The 16,488-nt window shown below is 41.6% G+C and overlaps 3 protein-coding genes across 3 annotated transcripts; 1 reads left to right on the forward strand and 2 right to left on the reverse strand.

Moving 5' to 3' along the window:
* The first annotated feature begins 31 nt into the window (after nucleotides 1-31).
* On the forward strand, nucleotides 32-866 carry stmp1 (short transmembrane mitochondrial protein 1). The gene is made up of 3 exons (XM_077501285.1): nucleotides 32-199; nucleotides 390-443; nucleotides 519-866. The coding sequence occupies exons 1-3, from the start codon at nucleotides 185-187 to the stop codon at nucleotides 588-590; spliced, it is 141 nt and encodes a 46-aa protein (XP_077357411.1). The 5' UTR covers nucleotides 32-184; the 3' UTR covers nucleotides 591-866.
* smkr1 (small lysine rich protein 1) lies at nucleotides 588-1,530 on the reverse strand. Its single transcript, XM_077501283.1, has 3 exons — nucleotides 1,404-1,530; nucleotides 1,286-1,332; nucleotides 588-1,207 (listed from the first exon to the last, which is right to left on the reverse strand). Exons 2-3 carry the CDS (start codon nucleotides 1,286-1,288, stop codon nucleotides 956-958), a joined length of 255 nt encoding a protein of 84 aa, XP_077357409.1. The 5' UTR covers nucleotides 1,289-1,332; nucleotides 1,404-1,530; the 3' UTR covers nucleotides 588-955.
* A 35-nt stretch (nucleotides 1,531-1,565) lies between these two features.
* Nucleotides 1,566-16,048, reverse strand: dhx57 (DEAH (Asp-Glu-Ala-Asp/His) box polypeptide 57). Its single transcript, XM_077501275.1, has 23 exons — nucleotides 15,428-16,048; nucleotides 13,926-14,129; nucleotides 13,592-13,858; nucleotides 13,327-13,524; nucleotides 11,475-12,307; nucleotides 10,242-10,396; nucleotides 10,032-10,153; nucleotides 9,023-9,218; nucleotides 8,760-8,884; nucleotides 8,027-8,160; nucleotides 7,902-7,956; nucleotides 7,606-7,820; nucleotides 7,415-7,531; nucleotides 6,495-6,591; nucleotides 5,454-5,627; nucleotides 5,180-5,380; nucleotides 4,593-4,869; nucleotides 4,429-4,524; nucleotides 4,135-4,356; nucleotides 3,985-4,059; nucleotides 2,574-2,708; nucleotides 2,293-2,493; nucleotides 1,566-2,224 (listed from the first exon to the last, which is right to left on the reverse strand). The coding sequence occupies exons 2-23, from the start codon at nucleotides 14,123-14,125 to the stop codon at nucleotides 2,081-2,083; spliced, it is 4,239 nt and encodes a 1,412-aa protein (XP_077357401.1). The 5' UTR covers nucleotides 14,126-14,129; nucleotides 15,428-16,048; the 3' UTR covers nucleotides 1,566-2,080.
* Nucleotides 16,049-16,488: the final 440 nt, after the last annotated feature.

Raw genomic sequence — 16,488 nt, forward strand, 5'->3', positions numbered from 1 at the left:
GAGAAAGAGACTACAAACAGAACAACGCGAGAATACACAATTGGCTCCAACTCTCGCGCCTGCGTCAACGTATTGTTGACAGCCTATCTTTGAGTAACGTAGTTTGTGTGTGTATCCTCAAAGCTTGAATGAAATAACTAGTTTTTCCGCCAAGTTAAATAAGTCTGCCATTTTATATTGCACTATGCTACAGTTCTTGGTGAGTCAAATCTACTTGTTTACTTTTGACAATTTACGGGAGTGGAAACGATGGCTAGCATAACTGTTACCTTCAGCTCAGCAGTGTTAACTTGGTCAGCACAACTTATAAAATCTCCGAGAATCTAATATGAATATGAGGCCGAATGCTACTGGATTCCATTAACATTGATGACGTGACAATCTTTCAGGCTGGATTCACCTTGGGCAATGTTGTGGGGATGTACCTCGCGCAGACCTACGATGTAAGTTGACATCAGTACCTCCACCAAGGCCGCAATGCTGTTTTCAGTGTATTGGGTATTATTTTCGTCTTCAAGGTACCAAACATAGCCAAAAAAATCGAAGCGTTCAAGAAAGACGTGGAGGCCAAGAAGAAGCCACCTGAGTGACCAACGTGGAGGATGTTTCCACCAAGAATATGCACTCTGCAGAACATCGCTATTTATTTCACAGGGTTGTGGAACAAGGTTGCACTTAATACAACTCAAATGCATGTACGGGGAATAATGACAGTGCCTGAAACATTTGTTTCACATAAATGTTACATTATATTTCTACTAGAGGGCTGGATTTGAAACTGTACACATTTTGGTTTTGTTAATCCAGTGTGTTACCCGTTTGGCACATATGTTCTTAACAATAAAGTGGCTGATCATGCCTTTAAATTTGTCTTATGTTTTAAGAAAATGTATAGATTACATCAGTACATGTGCCAATACTTGACTGTATTATAATCAGTCCCGTTCAAAGGAAGTTACTTGATCTTTTTCCGTTTCGTCGCCTTGTTTCTCTTGTCCTTGGAGCAGCCGTACCCCCTAAACTCCAAGCAGGTGGCTGCATTGTGAGCAATGTAGTACACATTCTGCATGGCTGCCACACTGAGAACGTCTGCTGCATCTTCTTTGGCCGCTTTGTCCCCAGTGGACCTCTTCTTGGCTGCTTTTGGAGGCCCAGTCTTTTTGGTGGGTTTGGAGCTGTGTGATCTTGATTTTGTGGTCTTGACAGCCTTTGGAAAAAAATTTGTGTCACCATTTGTGGTTCGTGATTGTTTTTATTTTTTTATTTTTTATTTTTAAAGCCTTACCATAAGGGTGAGAGGTGAGCTACAGTCATACAAATCAGCTTTGAAATCTTCACAAAAATCAAAATTTTTTACAAAAACAATTTCTCATAAAAGCAGAGAAAAGTAACAAACAGCTTACCAGTTCCCCACAGCGGTTGATAAGCCAACAAAAGGATTTCGACTGGCTCCTTGTTTATGTCCTGTTGACATGGTAGCACAGCCTAGTTCATACAGTGAAAAGGTAGGCCTCACCCTCGAAAAGACTCGGCGCCAAAATGTCACAAAGAACTGAAGACGCCAATGAAAGCCAACAAGGTACCTGGCTTTTTTATTTCAAATATTTTAAGACAAATTCTTTGGCAACTCCCCAATTCAAGAAGCCCTTGGAGTTACATTGTGAGCATGCATACATTCAGATCATGTCAAATATGTGAAAAGCATGCAGACAACTGGAGCTCCCTGTCAACCACATTGACGTAAGTGCAGAGTCACTTTGGGTACAACAAGGCAACCAATATGGAGCCAAGAGAATCCTACAAACAGCCGCAGCATGCATAGTGAAAGAAGTGTTGTTTTTACAGTGGATGTTACCATGGTAGCACAGCAGCATGGTGATGTGACCTTCAAGGAGGACTTGCCATGGAATTCTATTTAAATAATGGATTGAAATGTTCTCTTTCGGGGGTAAAAAAAAAAAAAAAACCTGCTGTCAGGACACAAGGCTTTTGTTTGTAAACAATAGTTTGTGCTTGAGTGCTTTTGAAACAATGTTGGCGAGCTCATGATGCCTAAGAGTCAGAAGCACTTTGGAGAAGGCTACTGAGTGGACACGAGGTTGACGATCATGCGGATGATGCGGGAGCCGCGGGGGCAGCTGCACAGGTCCATGCTGGGATTGCGGATTTTGTCTTCCAGCAGGCGGTCCAACTCCCAGCGCAGCTCCTTGACCAGCTCAGCCACCTGTAGTAAGTGTGTTTGTTTTTACTTTTGCCCAAAAATACAATCTATAATATCCTTTGGGTGCTGACCTGGTGAGAATCAGCAGCGAATCGAATCCATCCGTCATCGAGGGAGATGACAAACTGGCCCTGGTGCAGGTCCACGCTGACCTCGCCGCCTCCGAAGAGCACCAAAGCGTACACGGACACCATGCTGCAGTCCCGGATGAAGACCCGTCTGGTTTTCACCTTCTCCAGGTACACCAGGTAGGGGCTGGGGTACTTGCGGACCTATTAGCGCAGAGGGGAAGAAGATGCTGGAGTGTACAGCACGTACGGACCTCGTTTAAGTTCGTCGTCATTCCACTCACGTTGTAGTTGACGGATGAGGGGTGAACGTGGACGCAGCCGTCCGTCTTGGTCAGGAAGCGCAGCTCGTTGGCCTTGGGGAGCATCTTCACGGCTCCTTTCACGCTCATCTTGTAAACCACCTCAGGGGCTCGGACCTGGAGACCAAACGGGAGGTTGTCAAGTGTTACAGCCACGTCAAATGTCGTCTTACATCAGGGGTGGCCCTCGGGGGCCGGAGGCCTGCAGGTTTTGGAGGTTTCCCTCTTCCAACACAAGCTGATTCCAATCAACAGGATCATTATCAAGCTTATGCAGAGTTTGCTAATGATCTGATCATATATCAGCTGTGTTGGAGAATGGAAATGTCCAAAACCCGCAGGACTCCGGCCCTCGAGGACCGAGTTTGACCAGCTCTGTCTTACATACACATCCATCCATCCATCCATTTTCTTGACCGCTTATTCCTCACAAGGGTCGCGGGGGGTGCTGGCGCCTATCTCAGCTGGCTCTGGGCAGTAGGCGGGGGACACCCTGGACTGGTTGCCAGCCAATCGCAGGGCACACCGAGACGAACAACCATCCACGCGCACAAGCACACCTCGGGACAATTCGGAGCACCCAATTAACCTGCCATGCTTGTCTTTGGAATGTGGGAGGAGACCGGAGAAGACCCACGCGGGCACGGGGAGAACATGCAAACTCCACCCAGGAAGGCCGGAGCCTGGACTCGAACCGGAGTCTTCAGAACTAGGAGGCGGACGTGCTAACCACTCGACCACCGTGCCGCCCGACGTAAGACACATACACATGTGAACTTTTAAAAAAAATTTTTTTTAACCATCTTAAAATGATCTGGTCCATGAATCCATTGCCCACCTGTCCATTAAATCCATTGATGGGATTTTTTTTCCCTTTCATTTTTATTAACTAATTTGCTCCTAAAAATGTATAAATATGTTCTATTTTACATGTTTTAAGTTTCCCAAAGACGTATTTATGCTTTTTTTTTTTGTTATGCTAGTGCATACAGAAGGCATTGATGCAGCCTCTCAACTTCAGGGAACGGGTGGAAGCAATGGTAGTAATTACAAAAACGGCCAGTAGGTGGCAGCAGAGTATAAGAGATTAACCAGGGCCATGTTCAAAACAAGCTGATTTCCCCGCAATTCAAAACAGATTTGTGAACAATGATGAAACTTAGCTACATTCTCATGCTGTTGCTGCAAAACAGAAACAGATAGAAATAGGTGTTGGGGTTTTTTTCCCCTGATGAAAGAATAGACTTTTTCTTCTGGTAGTTTCAACATTTTTATAGCAATAGAACACAATATTCTGTGGACCTTACAAAAATCAGTCAAAACAGCCGGGAGCGAAGGGGGTTGCTTCAGTGAAAATGGCTGGGGGTGAATGAGTTACTGAGGAACCAAGTACCTGCACCACATTAGGATAGAGGGCAGCACACAGCATGGCAGACATGAGATGGATGTTGTCAGCATTCAGATTTGCCTAGAACAGAGCACAAGTGTCTTTCAAGTCAGCATTAAAAACGTGTAAATGTATACCTGTTGATAGATGTGATACCACAGGGCCAGTAGCCTCGATGATCCCGTCAGAGCCTTTGGAGCCAAGTCGCTCAATCACCCTTGACCTCAGCCCCTCTTTGATGAACCCGATGTCAGACAGCAGCTCGGCAAACTGCCGCTTGAGACAAGCGATTTCCTGCAGAACTCGCACAGAAAGGAAGTTCTCCCGGCAGTATCGGTGGCCGGATTGGTTGGCTGCCTTTTCAGCGCTGCACCAACCCTAAAAAGCAAAAGAACGCAAATTAGAAGCCTACATCTAAGTCAACAGCGTTCGTGCTCTGTTGATTTCCACCTTGTATGCCTGGAGCAGGGCCAGATGGTCACTACTGGCGACCGCAAAGGCCAGTTTCTTCTCGTTGGCCTCCTCACGCTTGTCCCATGGTGAAACCTTGAGGACAGACAGCAAAACAAGCATTAAAACATTTTTCAGTGTACCTTCTTCAAAACACTTCTTACAAAAGGTGATTTGAAGGCGAGACTGGCGGCGATGGTGAGCGCCGGGTCCAGGCAGCGGAAGATGGCGCCAAACAGCATAAGTTTGCCGACGCGCACGTCGACGGGCAGGCAGGCCAGATGGTAGCCCAACGAGGTGAGCTTCTCCTCGGCCGTCAGGGCTCCCAGGTTCTGCAGGCGCTGCTTGGCCGCGTCCAAGCTGCCCGTGGCCGGCGGCTCGATAATGCGGCGGAAGACCGACTCCAGCGTTTGCTCGGCAAACACGTCCAGGGTCTTGATGCTGTTAGAAGCAGTGGAAACCAAGTATTTAGGAATAAATTGCTTAATTAACCAATTTTTTTTTTTTTACAACCTCACTCAAAATCAACCAAATGACAAAGTGGCTCTAAACCACTAACAAAAATCTTGAGATTTTATGGTGAATTAACCTATGTGTAATTTATCATTTAAAGTGTGAAGCTTAAGGGCAAAAAAAATGCTTGGAAATCTATCGGCAGACTATGAATAAGTATATTTTGCCTTGATTTGACATTTCATTTTGTTTAGATAGTGTAATTCTGGCACACATCAAGTGAAACAGATGGACCTACCGGAGGCAAAGCTGTTCCAGAGGAACTCTCTGGATCTCGGGAAGCTGTTGCTCGGCCAGCTGGTGTTGGAAGCAGTGGCTGGTGAAGAGGTGGAAGCAAACCCCGGAGGCCACGCGGCCCGCCCTGCCCTTTCTCTGAAGCGCGTTGGCCCGCGACACCCACGAATCCTCCAGGCTCTCCATGCTTTTGGACGCGTCGTACCTGAAAAGGGCATCGACACAATTACAACATCTCCGGCCTCAGGCGTTGGCTCTGAACGGTAACAACGAGTGACCTTTTCTCTTTCATCTTGCCGCAGTCGATGACGTACACCACGTCGTCGATGGTGACCGAGGTCTCGGCGATGTTGGTGGAGATGATGATCTTTGTGACGCCTTCTGGCGGGCGACTGAAGACGGCCTGCTGCTCCTCATTGGACAGAGTTGAGTGGAGCGGGTACACTACACATCTGACAGTGGTCACACATGAGGCTATTATTAACCCAGTCACTCGCCGCCATTTTCATTGAAGCTCCCGGCTGTTTTACTGGCTTTTGCAAGGCCTACAGAATATTGTGTTCTATTGCTATAAAAATATGGAACCTACCAAAAGAAAGATTAGAGTCTCTTCTTTCATCAGGAAAAAAAACATCTATCTGTATCTGTTTCCGTTTTGCAGCAATTAGCATTAGAATGTAGCTAAGTTTCATCAATATTCATATTCCTGGTGAAAACACTGTCAAAAAGAGTTTTTTGCAACATGGCCCTGGCTGATCTCATATTCTGCTGCCACCTGGTGTCCGTTAATAACTACTATTGCGCACTAAGCCACCTCTACATGTCAGAAGCTGCAGCAAAGCCTTCTATATGCTCTTGCATAAAAAAAAAGAAAGAAAGAAAAACGTATAAATACGTTTTTTGGAGTGAAGGAAAAATTATTACAAAACTTGAGTTCATGATCACAGTTCTTTTACAATTGCTATTTTTCCAAGTGGAGGACCTTTCAAACAAATGAAATGCAGCCATCTTGGTTCAGCAATGAAAATTCACACTATCAAGACCATCTTTTCTTTAAAATAATTTAAACCTTTAAAACTCATTCAATCTTTTTATATTTTGTATGTTTAATTAATAGAAAAAAATCTACACTATAGCAGAACTGCAAAAGTTGAACCACGACAGTGCGTGTTTTTAAACAAGACGGTGAATTTGGGCGTTTTTGTTAGCTGTAAACTATAACCATCAACACTAAAATACAAATAAATAATCCTGTTCTGTGTGAAAATATGAAATTGCCCTTTTTGTGTAGCACTGAGCATGTTCAAGGGGACTCCCACCTCTCTGTGCGCCTGTTGTTGAACTTCCTGTTTGACTGCAGCTGCTCGAACAGCATCTTGATTTCAGCAAGGCCGGGAAGAAACACCAGCACTGCACCTGAACCATAAAAGTTGAACATTAAAAAGTATACATAAGTGTTTAAACCATAATTATGTGACTGCTGTGGAGCAAAGCAGTAGCGGAGCTACCACTTGCGAAGCAAAGCAGGCACATACTACTATCCTAGAAAACGGCGTTTATTATTTTTCTTTATTTACCGGAATTTTTCAGACAAAATGTGGCCCGAACCGTTGAACATACCGGCACAAATGAGGTATCAAAAGATGCGGCTCGATCTGACTTGGCGGGGAACTTTTTTTTTTTTTTTTTGTTTTTTTTTTTTGGCATTCCGAGTTACCATGGCGGCGCAGTTCCTCCCCCAAAAAAACGCCAAAAAGTCCCATAGGAATGAATGGATAGGGAGGGAAAAGATCCACAGATCAAGCACCTTGGGATTGATCTGATTTCAACAGGAAGTGACTTGATTTCAATAGGAAGTGACCTGATTTCAACAGGAAGTGACTTCATTTCAACAAGAAGTGACCCAGGAGTGACCTGATTGCAACAGAAAGTGGCCTAAAATCAACAGGAAGTGACCTGATTTCAACAAGAAGTGCCCTGATCGCAACACGATTTGGCACTGTTAAGTGCACCCAGCTTTCCACCTTGCACGAGTCAGCAGTCACATCCAAAATATCTGCGGAAATTGTTCTAGTTCCACAAACTATCCTGAAATAGTTTGATTTCGTTTTTAACTGATCTTGCAACATTACCGTTTATATATCCAGATAAATGCACCTGTGTGTGTATTGTACGTGCAACAAAGACTGCTCTCAATGATTCCAACTTGACTTGTTTACTCAAATGAATTGATTCTTGCCTGGGGGGTAACTGTGATTTCCATCCACAATCCACTCCAGCAGACTTTCGATGAGGTCCATGTTGATCTTGTCCAGGTCCATCGCAGCAATGGTCTTCAGCACAGAAGCTTTGCAATCTGGGCGGCCAATAAAGCAATTAGTTGGGCCGTGTCATCGTTTCAATGTCAATGACGCTTATTCCTCATTTCACCTTTGAATCTAACCGTGAGCTCCTGCAGGCTGAGCTGCTGGTCGGGCACAGAGTCCTTCACAAAGTCCTTCTTAGTGAAAGACATGAAGTTCCACATGTCGTCCTCCAAGGTGTCCACAATGTCCTTTGGCTCTCCTCTTCCTCCCTGCCTTCTGACAGACGAGGAGTTTTCCCTCCGCAAACGCATGTAAGGGCTCCCATCCTCCATTACGTAGCTGAAAAACACCAACCGACATTTTTATTTTTTGCAAGGTTTCAACTTCCAAATATTCACAATTCTATTATGAGGCACTAACCGGGTTAAAGAGATGACGTCCTCGAGAAAAAACTGAGTCACAGGGAAAGTGCGACCTGGACAGATTCATAGACATTCAGAGGAAAGCACACACTTTAAAAAAAAAATATATATATATATTTTTACCAGGTATGTGTACAGTTGCACAGTCGTGGAAATATTCAGAAAAAAGGTTGGCATTCAGTGTGGCGCTCATGAGGATAATCTTCAAGTCATGTCGCTCAAGAATCAGGTCCTTCAGGACCAAAAGGAGGAAGTCACTGGAAAGAGCAATAATTACATTTTTTTTCCAAGAACAAATAAGTTGATTTAACCCTATAAAGCCAAACGTATCATTTTAAATATAAGACATTTTGTGCCCTCTATTCCATGAGTAAAATATTTCTTTTCCATTAAAACCCTCATGTATATGATCTGACACATGCATTGCACGGAGAATCCATTAGAAGGCAGCATCATCCAGCTGGTGGCTTTTCCAGCGACCTTGCAAGATTGACCCAATTGAGAAAGGAGAGACACCTTATTAATAGTGAGAAATGTTCTTTCTGGTTTTTGGAATTACTAATATGTCTGATGTCTGTTTATTATTATATTTTTGATCGTTATAAATATATGAATTTAAAGCATTGTGACCGGATGTATCAAATGTCATACATGGAAGTTGATTTAAAAAAAAATAAAAAAAAAATAAAAAATTGTTCTCATATAATTCATGATTCAGGCTTTATAGTGTTAAAGAAAATACTGTGCGTAATTTGACAAATGTAATTGTTATTTTCTTTTTCTAGAAATGAATGGCATTAAAAAAGTAATAAAATCACATTTCTTTTTTCCAGGGCGATCCCAAGAAGGAACTGACCTCTCCTCTGTGCGCTCGTGCACCTCATCCACAATGACGTGGGTGACGTCTTGAAGGTGCACGTCGCCCTCCAGTCTTCTCAGCAACACTCCTGTAGTGCAGTAAAGCAGCCTGGTGGCAGATGACTAAAAGCAATGGGGGGGACAAAAGAAAAAAGAAAAAAAAACACAAAGGATGTTTGAAATAGTTGCAAAATAATACAAGCTGGACCATTTTTTCCCCCCTTTTCTGGCTATGCTGCAAGTAAATCCGTGTCCACGCACTCGGACACTCTCCAGGCGGATCTGGTAGCCCACGGAGTTGCCGAGATTCTCCGCGCGCTCCTGCGCCACCCGCTGAGCCACCGAGATGGCGGAGATGCGGCGTGGCTGAGTGCAGACGATGTTGGTCACCTTGTTTGCCGGACCGCTCAGGGAAGCGTCCAGAATGAACTGGGGGATCTGAGTGGTCTTACCACACCTTCGGGGAAGATGGAAATTCTTTCATTATTGGCTTAACTGAAGAGTTGAATTTAGGGGTGGGTGACATGTGATTCTTAAAAACAGATGGGGATTAAAAAAAACAACAACAAAAAATAGATGGGGATAAGCTATTCATAGATAAGGTTGGAAAATTGGTTAAAATGATACGGACATGTTCCCTATACTCACGCTGAGCCGCTAACCAAATGATTTTCACTCCTTTCAGTTAAAAAAAATAATCTTTTCTCAGATATCTCACGTGTCTAAGAGAGTTAATAGATTTATTCCCAAGCTATTTTCAACACTTTATCTTGGTTCATAATGTGTAAAAATAAGACAGATGGCATGGGGGCAGACAAGTGGTATTGATTTTGAGAGAAAAAGACAAAAAAAATTTAAATTGACCATACTTAGACATGAGACTTGCGTCCGACAGCAACAATATGTAAAATACTGGTAGTTTCTTTTAAAAATAAAAAACTTATATTCATTAAAGTTATTAATCACAATCTAACAAATAAAAAAATGTTAACTGCACATGTAAAATATTGTTATATATTTTTAAATAAATTAACATTCACGTTAAAAAAAATAAATAAAATGAAAATCTCCAAAAATTTTCCAGATAGCTTTATAAAAAATGTCAATTTCATTTAACCAACTTCCTGGAGATAAAAAGGTTAAACGAATGCAACAAATATCAAAGGACTCATGTTAATATAAATGCTTGGTGGGCTTGATAGGTGGCATGTGGCCGCCAGGCCATATTTTTAGTCACTTCTAATCTAAGTGTATAATTTGAGTTCCTCACCCTGTCATACCGCTGACAACCAACACTTGACATCCGTCCAACAGATCCAGAATGTTTTCTCTTTCGTTCCAAGCTGGCAGCTTCGTCCTCTGCTCCAACATTGACCTGAAGCGTTTGGAGGACTACAGAGTAAACACAAAGAGTCATTAACATACAAACACTGTTGAATGTTTTTTGTTGTTGTTGTTGTTTTTGTCCTCATGGCAATACCTGCTTCCTGTGAAAGTCTCTGCACAGTTTGCCGTTCTCCTGCAGTAAATTGGGATTACTTGTCACCCTCTTCCTCAGGTTGACAGAGCTGATGTTCTCGACGGGGACGGCAGAGGCCTCGTCGTCGTCTTCTGGCCCGTCTGCCTCTCCAGGCCCTGTACACAAAAAATATGAGACATGGTGGAATTTGGATATTATTTTACTGTGGTGATGTCCATACCAAGGTAATTGGAATGAATAAACATTAAAAAAAATACATAAAATAAAAAAAAAACTGACATTTTCGTTAACAGAATAAAAATGTTGCATAGAAAAATGCTTAGGAAAAAATAACTCAAAGTATATTTTACATTTAGAAAACTAAAACAAACTTAAAATTATAGCAAAAATGAGAAAAAACAAAACAAAACAAAACTTCTGCTTGTCAATTAAAGGGATACTTGAATCAGTGAACAATTTTCAGCAGTGAAAAGTTAATATTTTGTCCAGAATTACTTTTCATGTACAATTTAAATAGTAATTTTTCTACTTGATGTCGACTGATGATAACATCACCTGTGCTGATGAAGTAGGTAACGTAACGGCCAATCATAGCTCACCTGTTTTCTGGGTTTGGTCAGTAAACTGAGCCATGATTGGTCGTTACCTACTTCCTCAGCACAGGTGATGTCATCATCAGTCTACAGTAAGTAGAAAAAAAATATTTTTTAAAGGTATTCATTGTACATGGAAAATAATTTTTTCCACATTAATTAGATAAAATATCAACTTTTTACTGCTGAAAATGGCTCAATGAGTCAAGTATCCCTTTATTAATATCACACATGAGTTTTCAGGGTTAATTTTAAAGTCGGTTTTGGTGTTACTGTACATTTGTACAGAGGAAGAAAGGTAAAAAGTCATTTGAGAATTGTAGTTTGCAAAATATTTAGTTATTTTTTTTTTTTTTTAATTTTGTACTCAACAATCCTATACATTTAAAAAAATAATAATCTAAAAAACATACTAGAACCAATTAAATGATTTTTTTTTTTGTCCACTTGGGGTCGCCATCCTCACGGGATTAACAGTTCATTTTAAAAAGATATATAAATATCATAAATATAATAAAATGAATTTATGATAACACTATTATACAGATTCATTCAACACATAGGAAAAAATGGCCAATTCCTCCCTAATCTGTCAATTTGCAATCATTTTGATTTTTTCCCTCCGTAAAAAGACGCTCACGTTCTACTGGCGGCGTAATCCTTCTGCTGGGACAGACGCTTTCCTGGAAAGCCTTGCCGGTCCCAATCTTGCGCTTTGCTGGAGCAACCGAGGCCGGGGGAACGACGACGGGCGGCGGCTTGCTGTATTTGTGATGCTCCACATCCAGCAGCTCCTTCATGGTGGTCTCGTCCTCGCACACGCTGACTAGAGTGTAAACCACGGGCTCTTTGTTGCGGGCGGCCACCAGCGCCTCGCCGAACAGCCTCTCGGTCACGCTGAGCCTTCCGGCGGCGCCGATCGACTCGTCGTTGGTACTGAAGGCCACGACCGGCGCTTGGGAAGGGTAGCGGTTCCCTTTGGGGAAACGGATCTCCAGTTCATACTCCAGGGGTGAGTAGCTGCTGATCCCAGCCTGAGCTGGGCCCTGTTGGCCTGATAAACCTTTATCAGGAGCTTGGTGCTTGAACTTGCATTTGCTGCCGTACCTGCAGCCGCTTCCTTTTAAGTAGAACTGGCAGACTCTTTTGGAAGACTTGCCACCGTTGTGATTGGTGCTGTACTTCTTTCCAATGTTGTCGGTGAGGAACAGCGCATCCAGGGTTATTACCCACACCGAATTGGCAATGCGCTCCTGGAAGCGGTCGCCGTAAATGGCAGCCAGCGCCAGGGCTTCTTCCTGCCTCTGGGTCAGGCACTCGTCCATGGGCATGAGGGAGAGGTCATTGCCGGAAACCGCTTCTTGTCCGAAGCACTCGGTGTAAACCTGATGAAGAAGCTGCTCCAGTGTTGAGCCAAATTCTCCTCCACTAGACTCCAATGCCTGCTTGCTGCGCTCCCGGTCAAACCCATACCTAGACCAAACAAGGATAAACATACAGTGAACCCCACTTTATCCTGGGTGATATGTTGTTCTAGAACCACCTGCTATAGTGCAAAGTTATTATCATTCACAAAAAACTAATAGAATGACTAAAACTAGGAGCGAAAAAACATTTACATCATTGAAATAAAATGCAATATAATAAGTGACCTTGCACTTGACAAACACTCCATAATGTAATATACTGTCTAATACTCATGAAAACTACACAAAAATGTTTTTGAAAAAATAAAAAAATAACAAATTTGCTCAAAAAACTAATAAAAAGTAACTGAATTAAAAAAAAACAAAAAAAGTAAAAATGAAATAAAAACGGATGATGTTTTCACACAAGTCAAAATAAAATAAAAGCAAATGATCATGAAAAATCCCACAATCAAGTGTCGGACAATTAATCTAAATCAAATCAACATTGCAAAGTAGTGGAAGGCAATTTTCAAATAATAAAAAACAACACCTCTGCTTCATTCTGGTCGGTCAACTTTATTTTTTTATTATGTATGTACCGGTATCTCGCGGTGCAATGATTAATCAATTAATTGATGACTAAAAAATGAATTCATAATTGTTTTTTACATTCAAATAATCATTAGAAGAGCTTATTTATTATACAGACAGTAAATATTCTCAGATTTATTTGCCAGACATGAAAGCAGACCTTTGTGTTTTTTCACAACAACACATTACCAACACCTGCTTTTACTTAAGCAATAATCAAAATATTTTGAATATTATGTTTTCGGACAGATTTGAAGGTCCATACCAGTAGTGAATCATTATGAACATTTGTCCATTTTCTAATCTGCACTTTCAATTTGAAATATTGTCGGGATGGAAATGAAATCATATTTATTTATCGACAAAATAAATAAAAACATCTTATTTAAATAATAGTTCGTTGCAGCCAGCATTTTATCTGACCAGTCACCAGAACCGAATTTTAGCCCGGAGTGTAAATGCTTTTTAAATCCAGATTAAAATTTCGCTCACCTGCAGAGTTTGCCGATAGCGAACAAGGAGACAGTAGGTTCAACTGGAGGGCGTTCGTTGTCAGACTCGTATTCTCTCGGGCTCTCTGCTCTCTCCGTGGGTTCGTCAGTAGTGGTCCAAAACTGGCCTTCCTCACGGTGGTCCATCTCATCGTATTCCTCCTCTTCCTCCTCATTTAAGTCATCGAAACCGGTGTCACTAAGGGCATAAGATAATGGATTTCAAGTGTTTTAGAGATCCTGGTCTCGTTAACCACTCGTCTTACTCATCCAAGTCGCGGGTCCGCAGGTCCCACAGCAGCTCCTTGAGGAGTTCTTGGTTCTTGTCAGTCATTAAAATCTTCTGCAAAGGCATGCTGCTCGCTACGGCCCTGCCACTGTCACTCGCCTTGGCGTATGTCGGCTTCTGCGCCAGGGATTTCGGGAGAGCGAAGTCGGTTCGGTTGTGTCTGTCTTGATATCTACCTCCCCGTCCGGTATAGCCACACCTCCCACTACTAACATGGCTGCCAGCTCCTCGTGCTTTGGCGGATCTAGAGCGGGGAAAAAAATCCAGATTGAGCACCAGAAGAAATCATTCTTCACACTGAAGGTTTGTACCTGGTGGATGGGCGGGGTCGCAAATCAAGGGTGAAATCGTCGTCATTATCATCCCAGTGGATTTTTCCTCCTTTATTATTACCTCCTCCTCCACCACCACCACCACCTCCACCTCCAACTCTTCCTCCTCCTCCTCCTCTTGGCTTGTTAAATTTCCCTCCTCCTCTGTTGGGCTTCCCACCTCTTTTCCTCGCACTCATTTTTCTGTCGACAAAACCAGCAACATGTTCAACTAAGCAGCACAGAATATTAAGAATGCTTTTACAACCTTTCACCCTGAAACATGATGATTTTTCTGAGTAACCTTAACAAAAATTGTGTACACTTAAACTGTGCTGTGCCAAATTTCAGAATTGAATTTAAGATTTGTCAATGTGTGTGTTGTTATTGTCAGCCAAAGCCAAATTCGGGGTCAATTAGTGAAGCTCAGGTTTCAACACCGTTAGCTGTAATGCTGCTCACCAAATGGAAAAAATTGCCAACACAAGTCTATGATCTTTCAGTTGATTTCTTTCATTTGATTTTTGATGTCTTTCAAGCTTTTATTTGTAAATGTGTTGAAGTGTAAGCTACTGTTTCTCTTTGCTTTGTGAATATTTTCAGCTGTTTGTAAATGCTGGTAGGTGTTGTGCTTTGTTTAGGTAGGTGCCTTGCATATGAAATGTGTTATATAAAAGGTCCACTGTGTTGCCTAAATCAATATAAAACATAATATTGGCTGAGAAACTGGGAATCTTGAAAATGTACAAGCCTTGAATGTACATTTTTTTATTGGACAGTAAATATTAGTCTCATTTCTAGTATTTAAAAACCCCCAAAACAATTATTCACACTTAAAATCAGATACGTCAGGAACATCACCTAAAAAAGGTCCTTGTTTTAAGACATTTTTCACTTGTTCCAAGCATGTTTTCAAAAGTGAATATTTTCTTTTTAAGTGGAGATTTGTTTTGACGAGTAAGACCCGTAAGACTATTTTGGCTAAAAATGAGACATTTAAAAGGGGTTTACTGTTATTATGCAGCAGCACTTTTTGCTTTTCTGAAACTATTAAAATAGCTGGGGGACGTCATAATAATTATATTATAATCGATATGGACAATTATTATGCGGATATTCTGAGCCTCTTTGTTGCAATCCACGTCTACATCACTGTTTCATAAAAAAAAATGGATGTGATCAAGCCATAGATTTGTTCGCATTGTTGTCATCTCATGTTCACGCCACACTTGAGATTTTTGTAGCGAATACGTGAAAGACAGCAAAGTGTTTAGTCAGTTAACAACTCTTATGAAGCAGATACAAAAAAATGTATTTTATCTGTTAATTTGCCTTTATTTTAGCGTAAGCCTTAGACCAAAACATTTATGTACAATAAAATTAATGTTTATTGTAATGCAGATTAATTTATTGTTGTTTGTTAAAACAAAACAAAACTAAGCATTATTATCACTGTAAAATCAAATGGTTTTTTTTTTGTTTTAGTTTCATAGCCCACTTACCTTTAATGGAAATTCTGTAATCAGATGGTCGATTTCCAGTAACGTGAGTAGAGACAAAGGCAAATTGTGGACATGCAGTAGGAGCATCTAGTGCGGAGTGGCACATAGCTGTGGGCCGCCGTGTTGTGCCACTTGGGTTCGGTGTGCGACAGTGCGAGCGATGAGATGAGATGGTGGCCACTGACACGCTGCCTCACCCAGGCGAAAATTATGCAACTGAGCGTGCGGCGCTTATACCCAACCGGGGCTTTGTGTCCACTTAAGTACACGCCTGGCTGACTATCAATGTGATGCGTTGTGAAGTTCTCGGAGACACACAAAAACAAAAAAAACTTATGACGCGTCACATAACGCAGCTGTGTATAATTTATTTACGATAGTGCTAACATAAGCTAAAATGCTAACCGGTCGGCTCCTAAAGAAATAAGAGCTTTTTCTCGCTACTTTTTCATTGGGAAAAGTTAAGGGGGTTTGGGATACCTCTTGAAACGTTAAGCGTCATGTCAAAACCAAATTTAAATGACATGACAAAAAAAAAAAAATCATAAACGAAACGAAAGACGAGGTACGAGGCTACGGTGTGAGGAATCAGCCAGGTGTTTACGGCTCGTTGATTGGTCGAAATTCAGAGTTCAAAGTTTTCACTTCCGGTAACGGTTTTATTTGATGAAAATAAATGAAATGTCAAACATATATGGAGTAACGATATTTATACGACATATCTGTAAAATAAAGTTAAAGTATAATTATAGTAACTTTTAAATAGATTAGCCATTATGTTGGCGTAACTATGGCAACAATGCTGTTGCTGGCATCACACAGTACAAAGCAGTGACCATATTACTTTTCAGGACCATTTCACTAAATTTAACGGCTTTCCAGACCTTAGTGATTTTCTGTCCTGTGTTGTTTCATCACATTCACTGGAGAACGTCACAGGGAGAAAAGAAATCAAACCTTCTTCTTCAAAGTGCTTGTTTTGTATTTTCCCCTTGATAATAGCCCCACACACTTCATGTCTCAAAAAATCAGTTACAGACGCAAATCAGATTTTTTGTTTT

Source organism: Festucalex cinctus, chromosome 16, assembly GCF_051991245.1.
Source record: "Festucalex cinctus isolate MCC-2025b chromosome 16, RoL_Fcin_1.0, whole genome shotgun sequence".
Classification (NCBI taxonomy): Eukaryota; Metazoa; Chordata; class Actinopteri; order Syngnathiformes; family Syngnathidae; genus Festucalex; species Festucalex cinctus.

Excerpts from the sequence above, each read along its gene's own strand:
- stmp1 (XM_077501285.1), top strand. Across the intron at positions 444-518 it reads ACCTCGCGCAGACCTACGAT|GTACCAAACATAGCCAAAAA; the intron begins GTAAGTTGACAT and ends TTCGTCTTCAAG.
- dhx57 (XM_077501275.1), bottom strand. The coding sequence starts at position 14,125 with ATGAGTGCGAGGAAAAGAGGTGGGAAGCCCAACAGAGGAGGAGGGAAA. Across the intron at positions 5,628-6,494 it reads AACAACAGGCGCACAGAGAG|ATGTGTAGTGTACCCGCTCC; the intron begins GTGGGAGTCCCC and ends GACCACTGTCAG. Across the intron at positions 4,060-4,134 it reads TCGAGGCTACTGGCCCTGTG|GCAAATCTGAATGCTGACAA; the intron begins GTATCACATCTA and ends GCTCTGTTCTAG.